This window comes from Mustela putorius, unplaced genomic scaffold (genome assembly GCF_011764305.1).
Source record: "Mustela putorius furo isolate JIRA1106 unplaced genomic scaffold, ASM1176430v1.1 tig00000139_pilon_pilon_pilon, whole genome shotgun sequence".
Taxonomy (NCBI): Eukaryota; Metazoa; Chordata; class Mammalia; order Carnivora; family Mustelidae; genus Mustela; species Mustela putorius.
The window spans coordinates 8,065,479-8,079,872 of record NW_025421293.1 but is presented as its reverse complement, the minus strand read 5'-3'; the positions used below and the strand labels follow the sequence as shown (position 1 = coordinate 8,079,872).

The following is a 14,394-nucleotide window of genomic DNA, read 5'->3' as shown; positions in this document are numbered from 1 at the left end:
CACTGTATAAAAATGTATCAATAGGTGGCTCAGTGGGTTAAGCCTCTGCCTTCCGCTCAGGTCATGATCTCAGGGTTCTGGGATTGAGTCCTGCATTGGGCTCTCTGCTGGCAGGGAGCCTGCTTCCCCCCCTCTCTCTACCTGCCTCTCTGCCTGCTTGTGATTTCTCTCTGTGTGTCAAATAAATAAAATCTTTTTTTTAAAAAAATGAGTATGCCTAATATTTTATAAATAAATAAATAAATAAAAATGTATCAATAGAACCCAGGCTTGAGTGAGAATTCTTCACCTAAAGTTCATAAATGTAGGACAGTTTTTTGTTACTCAAAAACTTGTTGCTGCTTTTTGTTTGTTTTTTAACTTTTCTAGATTGTGCCCAAGCGATTCAAGTTCCCAAGCAGCCTAGCTAATCTCTGAATGAGTAAGGTTTTAGCATGTTTCAATTGTTAATTATCAAATGCCAGATTGCAAATTTTGGTGGAGAAATGGTATAGGAGAAGCGGGGAGACCTCTGAGGAATGCTGTCTGTAGGAGATGATGGGGGCCTATGCTGAGCTACACGGAAGGCATTTGGGTAGGTGTAGGAAAAGCATGGGTCTGCTTTACAGTAGCCGCAATCCAACTGATTGGAGAAGAGTTCGTGGATTGCTAGCTGGATAAGAAGGGAAGTGGAAATTCAGCTGAGGGCTTTGAATGCCACCATAGCACCCATTAGTAGGTGGCAAGGAGCACATGCTGGACTCCAGGGTACAAGATTGGAGTGATCAGGGGCGCCTGATCAGCCTCTGCCTCTGACTCAGGTCATGATCTCGGGATCCTGGGATCGCGAGTCCCCCATTGGGCTCTCTGCTCAACGGGGAGCCTGCTTCCTCCTTTCCCTCTGCCTGCCTGACTACTTGTGATTTCTCTCATCCTGTCAAATAAATAAAATAATAATAATAAAAGAAAAAAGACTGATCACCGAGGGTTCCTTATGTTCCAATTTGTGACCCTGGCCAGGTAATCTCCCCCAATTGTAAAACTGGGAAACATGTTGCAGCTCCCCTGTTGCTGAAGTCACTGTGGAAGGTAAATCTGTTCAGTGCCCTCTTTGAGAATGGAAACTGAAATCAGAACTGTGCATCTCCCATACAAAATGAAAAAGAGAATTACCAAAAAATCATGTAGACCTAAAATATTTTTGTTTATTCAGGTGTTAGGCTGTAAAATGTCTTGGTCTTTGTTGCTTTAAATTGGCATGTTTTGGGGGCACCTGGATGGCTCAGTCAGTTAAGTATCTGTCTTCAGCTCAGGTCATGGTCCCCGGGATCCTGGGATCAAGTCCTGTGTATGGCTCCCTGCTCAGCCGGGGAGTCTGTTTTTCCCTCAGGATGCTGCTCCCCCTGCTTGGGCACACTCTCTATCTCTGTCACTATCTCTGTTGCTCTCCCTTAAATAAGTAAAATATAAATAAATTAATAAATAAATAGGCACGTTCTTGAACTACAAAAAGAAACTGGTTAGGTGATTAATGGAGGTGAAAGGGAGGTCTCAAGTCTAAATGGCCAAGCTCTGCCTTTTTTTCCTATTGGCAGAGTCCTCTGTGGTATTTGTCTTCAATGAAATGCAAAAAGATTAGGGCCCTCTTAATGTCAAATCAGTTTATTATAGTGCCTGACTTCACCCACCTAAATCATGAACCTTTATATTCATCTGGATGTCAAAGTTTAGAGAACATATTTCAGATCTCATGAAAAGACACATATACTGAGTAAAGGAGTGATAGTTCGGTTTTTTTTTTTGAAAAAAAAATTTTTTTTAAAAGATTTTATTTATTTGACAGAGAGAGAGATCACAAGTAGGCAGAGAGGCAGGCAGAGAGAGAGGAGGAAGCAGGCTCCCTGCAGAGCAGAGAGCCCCGATGTGGGGCTGGATCCCAGGACCCTGAGATCATGGACCTGAGCCAAAGGCAGAGGCTTTAACCCACTGAGCCATCCAGGCACCCCTTTTGTAAATTTTTTTAAAGAATTTGTTTATTGGGGCGCCTGGGTAGCTCAGTTAAGCATCTGCCTTCAGCTCAGATCATCATCATACGGTTCCTGGATCTAAGCCCCACTGGGGTCCCTGCTCAGCAAGGAATCTGCTTCTCCCTCTCCCTCTGCCTCTCCCCCTGGGTCCTGCCATCTCTTTCTCTTTAAAAAAAATTTTTTTTTTAATTTAAAAAAATTATTTATTTGCAACAGAGAGAGAACACAAGCAGGGGAAGAGGGGCAGAGGAAGAGGAAGAGGCAGACTCCCCACTGAGCAGGAAGCCTCACATGGGGCTCCAACCCAGCACCCCAGGATCATGACCTGTGCCAAAGGCAGACACTTAACCAACTGAGCCACCCAGAAGCCCCTGGAGTAATAGCTCATAGTCTGTGTTTATTGTTAATTACTAGACAAAATGGGCCTCAACATGAATTTATTGCAAGAGTTACTTTCTGCCATGAGCCAAGTTTTTGGTCTACCAAACCTAACAGCTTGTCAAGTCATCAATGACCTGCATGTTGCTGAATCCGCTGGTCCGTTATCTTATGTGGCCTGTCTGTGGTGTCTGTCACAGCTGGTCACTCCCTCCTCCAGGAAATGCTTTCTTCACCGAGTTTCCAGGACACCATACTCCCTGGGTTTCCTCCTACCTCTTTACCTACCTAAGACTCCTTCTGAGTCCTTTGCTGGTTCCTTCTTTCTTCCTCAGCTCACAGGACTCAGTCCTTCCAGACCTCTCGATTGTACCAGGAGGGACTGCACAGACTTGAGCCCCACTGCTAGACATTCCTATCTCAGCTTAGCCACTGCTTCCTTTGGGAAACCTTAGATCTCCCCAAGGTCATATTGACTGTTCCTCCTTGGGGCTCCACTAAATCCGGTACATGCTGCCCGTTTAGCTCTGGGCACACTATTTTGCTCATCTTGTTGGCCGTCCACACAGAACTGTGAGCTGCTCAGCTCGGTATCCTGTGACATAACTGGTACTCCAATAGCCTATCAGGTCTTCTTCTTTTTTTTTTTTTTAAGATTTTATTTATTTATTTAACAGAAAAAGAAATCACAAGTAGGCAGGGAGGCAGGCAGAGAAAGAGGGGAAGCAGGATCCCTGTTGAGCAGAGAGCCTGATGTGGGGCTTGATCCCCAGGACCCTGAGATCATGACCTGAGCCGAAGGCAAAGGCTTAACCCACTGAGCCACCCAGGCACCCCTATCAAGTCTTCTTGATGCACCTTTTATTGCTGAGGACTTTTCCTTGGTACGGATGTGCCATTCTGTTTAACCATTTACCCATCAAAAGACACCTGGGGTGTTTCCAGTTCGGGGCTAGTACAAATAAAACTGCTACAGACATTCATGAATGTGTGTGTGTGTGTGTGTGTGTGTGTGTGTGTGTGTGTTTTAAGATTTTATTTATTTATTTGACAGAGAGGGAACACAAGCAGGGGGAGCAACAGAGGGAGAGGGAGAGGGAGAAGCAGACTCCCCGCTGACCAAGGAGCCCGACCCAGGGCTCAATCCCAGGACCCTTGGACCATGACCAGAGCCAATGGCAGACACTTAATGACTGAGTCACCCAGGTGCCCCATGAACACGTTTTAAATGCCTTTGAGTGCTTTTACTGGGTTGTATGTTGAGTGTATGTAATGTTGGTTAATTTTAGAAGAAACTGCCGAACTATTTTCCAGAGTGGCTGGACCATTTAACATCACCCACAGGCAGTGTGTGAAACATTGAGTTCCCCTGCATTCTCTTGGTATCATTAAGTCAAGACTGTTTCTTGTAGACATTCTACTAGTCACGTGGTGGCACCTCATCACGGTTTTAATTTGCATTTCCTTAAGGGCAAACAATGCTGACTCTCTTACATGCTTCTGTGCCATCCTTATACACCCTTTTTGCCAAAGCGTTTGTTCAAGACTTGCCCATTTTCTAATCGGGTTTTTTGCTTTCTCGCTTGAGTTTAGAGAGTTCTATTCTGGATACAAGTCCTTTGTCTGATAATAAATTTGCAAATATTTTCTCCCAGTCTATGGCTTCTCTTTTCATTCTCTGAATATGGTCTTTCACAGCATGAAAGCTTTTTTATTTTTCCCCTTTTTGCCATCTTGAGATACAATTGATAAAATGTAAATTTTCTTCTAATAGATTGTGCTTTTCATGTTGTCTTAAGGACTCTTCACCTAACCCTATGTTCATGAAGATTTTTTCCTTTATTTTCTTCTAAAATTTTCATAATCTTACATTTTTTAGACCTATGATCCATTTTGTGCTAATTTTTTGGCATAGGGCTAAAGTTCAAATCTTTGCCTTTTTATCAAATTGTTTGAGCACCTTGGTGAAAAGACTTATTCCTTCCCCTTTCAACTGCTTTTGCACCTTTGTCTAGCTATATTTGTGTGACTCTATTTCTGGGTTCTTTATTCCAATTTATTGATTTGTGTGTCTATCCCTTGGGAGATACCACACTGTCTCCAGTGTGTTTATGTAGTAGTAAGTCTTAAAATCAGGTAGTGCAAATCCAACTTTTTCAAAATTTCTTTAACTTTCCTTGCCCTTCCATATTAACTTTACAATGATAAAGTTGTCTATAACTACATAGACTTTTCCTGGGAATTTCAAAGGAATTGCCTTAAACCTAGAGTTCAGTTTGGAGAGAACTGGTATCTTTACTATGTTCAGTCTTCCAGTACATGGATAAGGACATCTCGCCATTGCTTTAGATCGTACTTGAGTTCTTCATCAGGGTTTTGTAGATTTTAGCATACAGATCCTATACATGTTTTGTCAGACATACACCTAAATACTTCTCGCTCCTACTTCCCTCCTCACCCCCTGTATATCCCCCCATTGTAAATTGTATTGTTTTTTTTAAGATTTTTTAAAAATTTTTATTTATTTGACAGAGATCACAAGTAGGCAGAGAGGCAGGCAGAGAGAGAGGAGGAAGCAGGCTCCCTGCTGAGCAGAGAGAGCCTGATGCAGGGCTCGATCCCAGGACCCTGAGATCATGACCTGAGCTGAAGGCAGAGGTTTTAACCCACTAAGCCACCCAGGCGCCCCTGTATTGTATTTTAAATTTTGGTTTCCAGTTGTTTATTGACAATACATATAAATACGGTAGATTTTTATATGTTAATCTTGTATCCTGTTAAACTTGCTAAACTCATTTATTAATATTATGAGTTCTTTGTAGATTCCTTGGGGCTTTTTATTTATGTAGTCATGCCATCTACAAATAGAGACAGTTTTATATCTTCCTTTCCAATCTTTTTTTTGCCTTATTACACTGTATCCTTTCCTTGCCTTATTGAACTGGCTGGGACTTTAACCACGAGAGCTCCTGATTTTAAGAGAAAAGTGAAGTTTTACACCATTAAGTATGATTGTAGCTGTAGGACTTCTGTAGATGTTCTTTTTTTTTTTAAGATTTTATTTATTTATTTGTCAGGAGAGAGAGAGCACAATTGGGGGAACATCAGAGGGAAAGAGAGCAGCAGGTTCCCCACTGAGCAGGGAGCCTGATGTGGGGCTGAAGCTCGATCCCAGGGCCCTGAGATCATGACCTAAGCCAAAGGCACTCAGCTGACTGAGCCACCCAGGCCCACCTCTGTAGATATTCTTTTTTTTTTCTTTTAAATTTTTTATTTATTGGATATTTTATTTATTCATTTGAGAGAGAGAGAGAGCAAAAGGAAGGGGAGAGGGAGAGGGAGAAGCAGACTCTCTGGCTGAGCAGGGAGCCCGATGCGGGACTCGATCCCAGGACCCCGGGATCATGACCTGAGCTGAAGGCAGACACTTAACAGTCTGAGCCACCCAGGTGTCCCTGTAGATATTCTTTAACAGGTTGAGGAAGTTCCTTCTATTCTTTGCTGAGAGTTTTTTTCATAAATGAATACTAAATTATGTTAAATGTTTATTTCTGCATTGATTGGGAAGATCATATACATTGTTTTGTTTAGCCTGTTAATATGGTAAATGAGAGCTATCGGTTTTTTTAATATTGAACCAGTCTGGCAACTTCGGACTAAATTCTGCTTGGTGGGCGCCTGGGTGGCTCAGTGGGTTAAGCCTCTGCCTCCGGCTCAGATCATGATCCCAGGATCCTGGAATCAAACATCAGGCTCCCTGCTAAGTAGCCTGGTTCTCCCTCTCCCTCTCCCTGCTGTTCCCCTTGCACATGCTATCAAAGGAATGAATAAAATCTTGGGAAAAAAAAAATAGGGCGCCTGGGTGACTCAGTCATTAAGTGTCTGCCTTCGGCTCAGGTCATGATCCGAGGGTTCTGGAATTGAGTCCCACATCGGGCTTCCTGCTTGGTGGGAAGCCTGCTTTTCCCTTTCCCACACCCTCTGCTTGTGTTCCTTCTCTTACTGTGTCTTTCTCTGTCAAATAAAATCTCTAAAAAAAAATAGTCTATTAAAAAATTTTGGTATTTGAGAAAGTGCACCTGCACAAGAAGGGGAGGAGCAAAGGGAGAGGAAGAAGCCAGCTCTCTGCTGAGCAGGGAAGCCCCATAAGGATCTCAGGACCCTGAGATTAGGACCTGAGCTGAAGGAAGATGTTTAACTGACTGAGCCACCCAGCCTCCCGGCATTTGCCTACTTCTGTGTCTGTGTGTTATTCTGGTAATTCTCTTGACATTTCAAACTTCTCATATTTGCTACAGTGATCTGTAATCAGTGATTACAATTCACTGAAAGCTCAGAGGATGATTAGCATTTTTCAGCAATAAAGTATTTTCAAATCAAGATGTATACTCTTCTTTAGACCTAATGCCATTGCAAACTTAACAGACTACAGTATCATGTAAATATAAATTTTATAGGTACTGGGAAACAAAAAAATTTGACTCACTTTCTCGTGATACTTTTTTGCAGTGGTTGGGAACCCAACCCACAATATCCCTAAGGTATGCCTGTATTATTCTCTAAGTAAGTATCTTTGGCCTATGAGGATCTTTAGTGCTATCCCTACTTTCGTTTCTGGTAATCATAAATTGGGTCTTCCTTCTTTTTTTTTTTTTTTTTTTTTTGGGGTCTTCCTTCTTTTTTAGGATTTTATATTTAAGTAATCTCTACCCCCAACATGGGACTCAAACTAACAATGCCTGATCAAGAGTGCATGCTCAGGGTGCCTGGGTGGCTCAGTGGGTTAAGCCTCTGCCTTCGGCTCAGGTTAGGGTCTCAGAGTCCTGGGATCGAGCCCCGCATGGGGCGTCTCTGCTCAGCAGGGAGCCTGCTTCCCCTTAGCTCTCTGCCTGCTGCTCTGCTTACTTATGATCTCTCTCTCTGTCAAATAAATAAGTAAGTTGCATGCTCTACCAACTGAGCCGGCCAGGCACCTCCAGTTTTCCTTCTCTTGTTCTTGCTTTTTTGTCAGCCTTGCTAGAGGCTTATCAACTTTATTGATCTTTTCCAAAGAACCACCTTTTATATTGAGCTTCTCTATTGTTTTTGTGTCCAGTTTTATTGGGTTTTGTTTATTGTTTCTTTACTTCTCTTCCTTTGGCTTTATTTGGTGCTTCATTTTCTAGTTTCTTGAGGGGGAAGCTTAGATTGCACTTCTATTCTTTTACAAATACCCTTCAGGGCTCCTGGGTGGCTCAGTTGGTTAAAGGACTACCTTCAGCTCAGGTCAGGATCAGGGAGCCGCCTGATTGACTCCGGTGGACTCCCTTCTTAGCGGGGAGTCTGCTTCTTCCTCTGAAGCTCTCCCTTCTCATGCTCTCTCTCTCAAATAAATAAATAAAATCTTTAAAATACCCTTCAGTGTTTCCAGAATATTCCTTAGTTCCCTGAAGAACTCCTGTTTATCCATCAAAAAATCAGCTCAAGGGGCGCCTCGGTGGCTCAAGGATTAAGTATCTGCCTTGGGCTCAGGTCATGATCCCAGGGTCCTGGGATCGAGCCCCGCATCAGGGTTCCTAATCTGCAGGAAGCCTGCTTCTCCTTCTCCCACTACCCGCTACTTGTGTTCCCTCTCTCGCTGTGTCTTTCCCTGTCAAATAAATAAAATCTTAAAAAAAAAAAAATCAGCTCAAATACTTTGGAGGCAGAACAGGGCTGTGGCCAGCCTTTCCTCCTCACCCCCACAAAAACCCCCAAATTGTGATTATGGAAGAATCTGAGGCTAAAAGGAGAACTACAGGATTTAAATGGTGCTGGGAGAGAAGTTTTCAGGAACCTGACCCCTTTCCAACCTCTAGTCAAATGGGGTCATAAAAATGCCAACTCACATGTGTAGGCTTGAGTTTACCGGGTTATACTGAGTTTCACAGTTGCAAAACGAATTATCATCCTCATTTGAGTGCTGGGGCAACTCAAGCAGACAACAGTTCTAGGTCCCCAATGCAGTTCTAACTCGTTGTTTGTTTGTTTGTTTTTTATGGTCTAACTCATTTTTGAAGGGAACTCTCCAAAAGCTATACCAATCTGGCCAGGGGAGAAACCCTACCGGCCCTTGGGAGCCACGAATCCCGAGGCGCCGTCCCTCCCTGCCCGCCAGGGGGCGCAGGTCCCTGCTGGGGTGGGCAGAGGCAGAGGAGCTAGCTGGTGGGTAAAGCGGGGGTGGGGGAGTGGGGGAGGGTCTGCGTGCTCTGAGGGGAGCCTTGAAGGCTGGACCTAGGGCTCATAGCTTGGGTCCCCAAGGGCTGACTTGGGGGCTCAGCCCTTCCAAGAGACAGGGGAGAAGAACGCGTCCCCGTGTCCTACAGGGGAGACCGGAGGCAGCGTCTTCCGTCAGCAGGGACCTTGGGTGGGAGATCGGCTCTGCCAGCTCCGCTACGCCTTCTCCGACCGGCGGAACTGCGATGGACGCGGGAGTCCAGATCTGCCTTCAGGCCCCTTCACCTTCTCTTGAACTCTCAGCCCCGCCGGTTGTCTCTGTCAGCCCCTATCCCCAATCCTCCACGCTCCTATTAGAGTCTCCTCTCTCCCTTTCCCCGCTTCAGGACCCTGCCGTGGGCCAAGAACTGGGACTGGCCTAGGAAAGCTTACCCTCCCGAGCTTTGACTTGGTACACGCCTCCTGCCTCCGCGCCCCGCTTGCGTGGCGCACACAGGGAGGAGCGGGTCTCCCGTCGCTCTCGCGTGACTTAGACGCAGCGCGCGGTCGCGCGAGCGCCCAGAGGGGCGGGGAGAACGGAGGCCGGGAAGGCGATTCGTGGTTCGCGGGGACAGGCGCGCGTGCGCACTGCGCAGCCCCGTCCGGAGCCCGGAGCCGTCCCGGCGCCCGCGATCTCGCGATCCTGCAGAGCGCCGCCGTTTCTTCTCTTCCCGGGTCGTGTGTGTCCGACGCTGCGCGCTCGGTCCGTGCGGGTGGGCGCCGCACTTGAGTGGCTCGGCCGGGAGCGGGCCGCGTGCTCGGGGAGAGCACCGTGGACTGGAGAGTGTAGGCGCGGAGGAAGGGGGTGCGGTGGGGGCCTGAGGTGGGGGGCGATGCCCAGAATGAATAGACACTGAGGGGGAGGGAGATCCGGGAGCTTGAGGTGATGGGGAGGGGACCGAGGCTGGGAGGCGAGAGGGGAGTTGAATGCGCCCCCTCCTGTCTGCACCCTTTGGGCTGGAAACAGGGTAGGGAAGGCAGCGAAGTCGCTTGTCACCTCTCTCTGATCTCCCTTATCCGCGTCAGGGCACACAGCATGGCGGAAAACCGAGAGCCCCGCGGGGCCGTCGAGGCTGAGCTGGACCCGGTGGAGTATACCCTTCGGAAGCGGCTCCCCCACCGCCTGCCCCGGAGACCCAATGACATTTATGTCAACATGAAGACTGACTTTAAGGCCCAGCTGGCCCGCTGCCAGAAGCTGCTGGACGGAGGGGCTCGGGGTCAGAACTCGTGCAGTGAGATCTACATTCATGGCCTGGGCCTGGCCATCAACCGTGCCATCAACATTGCCTTACAGCTGCAGGCGGGCAGTTTCGGGTCCTTGCAGGTGGCTGCCAATACCTCCACCGTGGAGCTGGTCGATGAGCTGGAACCAGAGACTGATGCGCGAGAGCCTCTGACCCGCATCCGCAACAACTCGGCCATCCACATCCGGGTCTTCAGGGTTGCCCCCAAGTAATGGAAATGAGGATGGCCACCTTACCCGCCCACCCCCACCTAACTAGGCTCAGATATGGCTCCTCTTGTACAGAGGACTCTGAATTGAGAGAGAGAGTATTATCTCTTGTTGGGCCCAAGCAGTGGGTCTTCCCAGTCTTTGTGGTTTGTAACCATCGTCCTAGGCAATAAAAACTACCAATTTTGTTAGCATGCAGCCACCCCACTGCCATTGTTTCTCCCCTGTGTAAATTCTGTATGTATGGGGCAAGGGAGAGTAGGAACCTTTACAAGTGTGTATGTACAGGAGGGAACCCCAAGTGTTTTCTGCCTCAGCAGAGTGCATTAATAGTACTCTGGACAGTGTAACAAAACAAGCTTTAGTACAAGAAAAAGCCTGAGAATTCCAATGTTTGCTTTGAATTTTTTTGTACTCTCAGAGGCAGGTGGAGTGGATAAGGTGTACACTCTTGGCTGCTGAAAGCGCGCCTGGGATGGTTGTACACTCAGGAAGCGGCTGGCTTTTTTTTTTTTTTAATTAATTAATTAATTTGACAGACAGAGATCACAAGTAGGTAGAGAGGCAGGCAGAGAGAGAGAGGGGGAAGCAGGCTCCCCGCTGAGCAGAGATCTAGATTCCGGGCTGGATCCCAGGACCCTGAGATCATGACCTGAGCGGAAGGCAGAGGCTTAACCCACTGAGTCACCCAGGCACCCCAGCAGTTGGCTTTTGATGGCGGTTCCCAAGATGAGGAAAGGGAGAGTTTAAGGATGAAGGGAGCAAAGATTGGGACCTCCTTTGTGTCAGGCTCTGTGACAGGGAGTAACACTGCTTCATTTGATTCCGGGTCCTGCTGGGCCCAAGTGGTTTCAAGCAGCTGTGGTGCAGAGCCCTTTAGACGCACCCGGGTGGGCTGCTCTAGTGGGAGAGGAGAGGTAATAAGTATTTTTTGCTTGGGTATTTTTTTTTTTAAGATTTTTATTTATTTATTTGACAGAGAGAGATCACAAGTAGGCAGAGAGAGAGAGAGGAGGAAGCAGGCTCCCCGCCAAGCAGAGAGCCCGATGTGGGACTCGATCCCAGGACCCTGAGATCATGACCTGGGCCGAAGGCAGAGGTTTAACCCACTGAGCCACCCAAGCGCCCTTGCTTGGGTATTTGTGAGGGGATCTGATTTCTCATGTTTATCAAGCTAAAGTCATCGAAAGCAATGTTTGTAAAAGTGTGTGATCCATTTGCGGGTCTCAAAATCAATTTACTCGGTCCTAGCCTTTTGGAAAGTTCTTTCTCTTTACAGAAACAGACCTGAAATGGTAATGTTTTGTTAGTGCTTTTCAGTTACAGATCTGTGTGTACTACACACGGGCTAGTTATCATATAAATTGTGTTTTTTACTGTGGATGCAAGTCACAAGAGTTTGAAAGCCTCTGATCTAATAGCAACAGAATTTTACTCTAGTTTGCTTGCATGCTTTGGGATTCTGAGTATCAGGCTTCTCATTTGTCAAAATCCTTCCCTCCAGCTTGGTTATTCCTGTCGTGGGACTTAGATTCTGGGTGATGACTGCCAGCAACTCCAGAAAGACTCCTTACAGGAGGACTAGTGCTTCATTCAAACAAACATGCTGAATGCCTACTGTGGGCCAAGGCCCAGGGTGGGCCCTGGAGATACAAAACCAATTAAAAAGCCCCTGCCTTTAAGGAGCTCCCCCATTTCATTAGGAAGGTAGATAAACCTTTTTTGCGAGTGAAGTGAGTTACGTAAGAAATAAGACTGGCCATGATTTGGAAATGTGGAGAGTGAGATGGCTAATGGGTGGGGTCCAAAATGGTTTCACCTTTGACCTTGGGTATTGAAGGATGAATAGGAGTTTGCCAGGCAAAGAGAAGAGAGGCCATACCTAGCAGAGAGGTCCGCATACACAAACGGGGTTCATGAATAGGGTGTGTTGTGGGACTCAAGGGTCACTCAGGGTGGCCAGAAAGCAGGAAGCACCTGGGAGGCTTAATGGAGACAAAACGAGAGGCATTTCTCTCAGATCCCCCCACCCTCCATACCGCCCACCTCATTCCCCTGTCAGCCTTGACCGACTGCAAGGCTCCCTTGCCCCAAAGCCCCCCAGTAGCAGCATGGAGATCCAGCAGGGAGCTTGCTGGAACTATGTGTCTCCCTGCACGTATGTGTTCTTGTCTCTCTGTGCTCCTGGCCTGGGCCCAGCCGAGGTGGTGGCAAGCAGCCCTTTTGCATTTGGTTTGTTTTGGCAGCTACCTCTCCCGGCCCATTTGTTATTTCTACTCCCTTTCTCTCAGTGCTTGCCAGCGGGGCTTCCCTCAGTGGCAGGTCTGCAGAAACAGCCCCTAGACATCGCTGCTGAAGGGAGAGAGGGTTAGGGAGCTCGCCCTTTCACGTGTGTGGGCAGGTAGGGGGCATGGTGAGTCTGAAATGACCCCCTGCTTCAACACCAGATCTGCAGAGGCCAGAGTTGAAATGCTTTGTTTCGGGGTGCTTGGGTGGCTCAGTGGGTTAAAGCCTCTGCCTTCGGCTCAGGTCATGATCTCAGGGTCCTGGGATCGAGTCCCGCATCATGCTCTCTGCTCAGCAGGGAGCCTGCTTCCTCCTCTCTCTCTGCCGGCCTCTCTGCCTACTTGTGATCTGTCTGTCAAATAAATAAATAAAAATCTTTTAAAAAATTTTAAAAAATGCTTTGTTTCGGAGGAGGATACAGACCTCTGCTCAGAATCTGTAGCATTACTGAGCACGGGCTCGTAAGGATCCGTGTTAAGCACCTGGCCTTCCCAGAAAGGTATAAACCAGTCCTCTAAAGTCAACAGGGTGTAAGACAGATTTTTAAAAAGACAAATAATTGGCGTAGTGCTTGGAACTGTCCCTGGCATTAGCATAGGCTCCATCAGCCGTAAAATCCACTATGGTTAACATGGGCCATTTTGCAAAGAAATTTCGGGCCTCTTGGTGGGAATAAGGAGAGGGGAAGAAAGGTGACTGGCGCAGGTTTGGCTTATAAGGCCAGAGCTTCTAGTTCTGTTAGCTCTTACGTTTATGGCTTACCCAGCAGGGAAGAAAACAGGCCCTCAGGATACAGGAACTGGTTTGGATAGGGTGATGATCCTCCTAGGGAGGTCCTTGTCCTCTGTCTCAGGTTGAGTTCCTGGTGTCTGGTTGGGAGTTGGCGGGAGAATGGTGTGTTCCGGAAACACTTGAACCTCTGGAGAAGTTGGACTAAAATTCTGGGCTCAGTGTAGTTCCTCAAGGAGCAGGTGTCCAACTGCATGGAGGTTTGGGATGAAGTGAAGTGATCCTACCAAGCAAATGTCTGGACGTGACCATTTAAGACTCTGTCTTCTTGGGGCGTCTGGGTGGCTCAGTCGGTTAGGCATCTGCTTTTGGCTTGTGTCGTGATCCTGGAGTCCCAGGATCAAGCCCCACTTCGGGCTCCCTGCTCAGGGGGGAGGTCTGCTTCTCCCTCTGCCCCTCACCCTGCTCATGCTCTCTCTCTCACTCTCTCAAATAAATAAATAAATAAATAAAAACCTTAAAAAACAGAAAAGCCTCTGCCTTCTTAATGGCATTATAAGTGCTTTTTATTCATATGTTTTGGGTTAACCATATTTTCCAGTTTTCAATCATTTTTGTAATAAGAAAACAATTTTTCGGGACGCCTGGGTGGCTCAGTGGGTTAAGCCTCTGCCTTCGGCCCAGGTCATGATCTCAGGGTCCTGGGATCGAGCCCCACATCGGGCTCTCTGCTCAGCGGGGAGCCTGCTTCCTCCCCTCCCCCCTGCCTGCCTCTGTGCCTATTTGTGATCTCTCTCTCTCTCGAATAAATAAAATCTTTAGAAAGAAAAAACAAACATTAAGTTTTTAAAAAGTTTGTTTCTTTGTTCTCTAGGTGGGGTGATCAGGGGAGTTAGTTATCAAACTGATGAGCAATCCCAAGGAGAAGTGATTTCACTGCCCAATCCAATAACCAATAAATATCACCAGAGGACAGATGCACTGACCACTCTCTAACAAGCCTCTGCTTCCTCGAGAAACACCAAATGTCTTGCCACAGCAAGCCAAAGGTGGACCTTCGCTTTCATGGGACCTCCTCAGTCCCTTCCAGTTCAGAGTCTGTGAATTCTGTTCACTTCCAGAAAAACATAGTTTCCTGAGAGTATTAAACTCATTTGCTGGTTCATGAACTAAGACAAGAGCAGAAAAGCTCCCTTATATACAGATCAGGAGATGCCTCTGGGGCAAGTAAATAGGTTCTTGATATCTGTTGGTTCTTAGTAAACCATGAACCATTCAAGAAAATATTCACTAAATTTGGATCCT

At 47.0% G+C, this 14,394-nt stretch overlaps 1 protein-coding gene across 2 annotated transcripts; it reads left to right on the top strand.

Annotated features, from left to right (window-relative positions):
• Positions 1-9,177: 9,177 nt before the first annotated feature.
• POP7 (POP7 homolog, ribonuclease P/MRP subunit) lies at positions 9,178-10,268 on the top strand. 2 transcript variants are annotated; one of them, XM_004761550.3, is made up of 2 exons: positions 9,178-9,321; positions 9,645-10,268. In XM_004761550.3, exon 2 carries the CDS (start codon positions 9,655-9,657, stop codon positions 10,075-10,077), a length of 423 nt encoding a protein of 140 aa, XP_004761607.1. In that variant the 5' UTR covers positions 9,178-9,321; positions 9,645-9,654; the 3' UTR covers positions 10,078-10,268. The 2 variants fall into 2 exon arrangements, with proteins under 2 accessions (XP_004761607.1, XP_004761606.1); XM_004761549.3 differs by having other exon boundaries at positions 9,179-9,404.
• The last annotated feature ends 4,126 nt before the right edge of the window (positions 10,269-14,394 follow it).

Bases quoted from the DNA above. Each gene is read 5' to 3' on its own strand.
- POP7 (XM_004761550.3), top strand. From the start codon at position 9,655: ATGGCGGAAAACCGAGAGCCCCGCGGGGCCGTCGAGGCTGAGCTGGAC.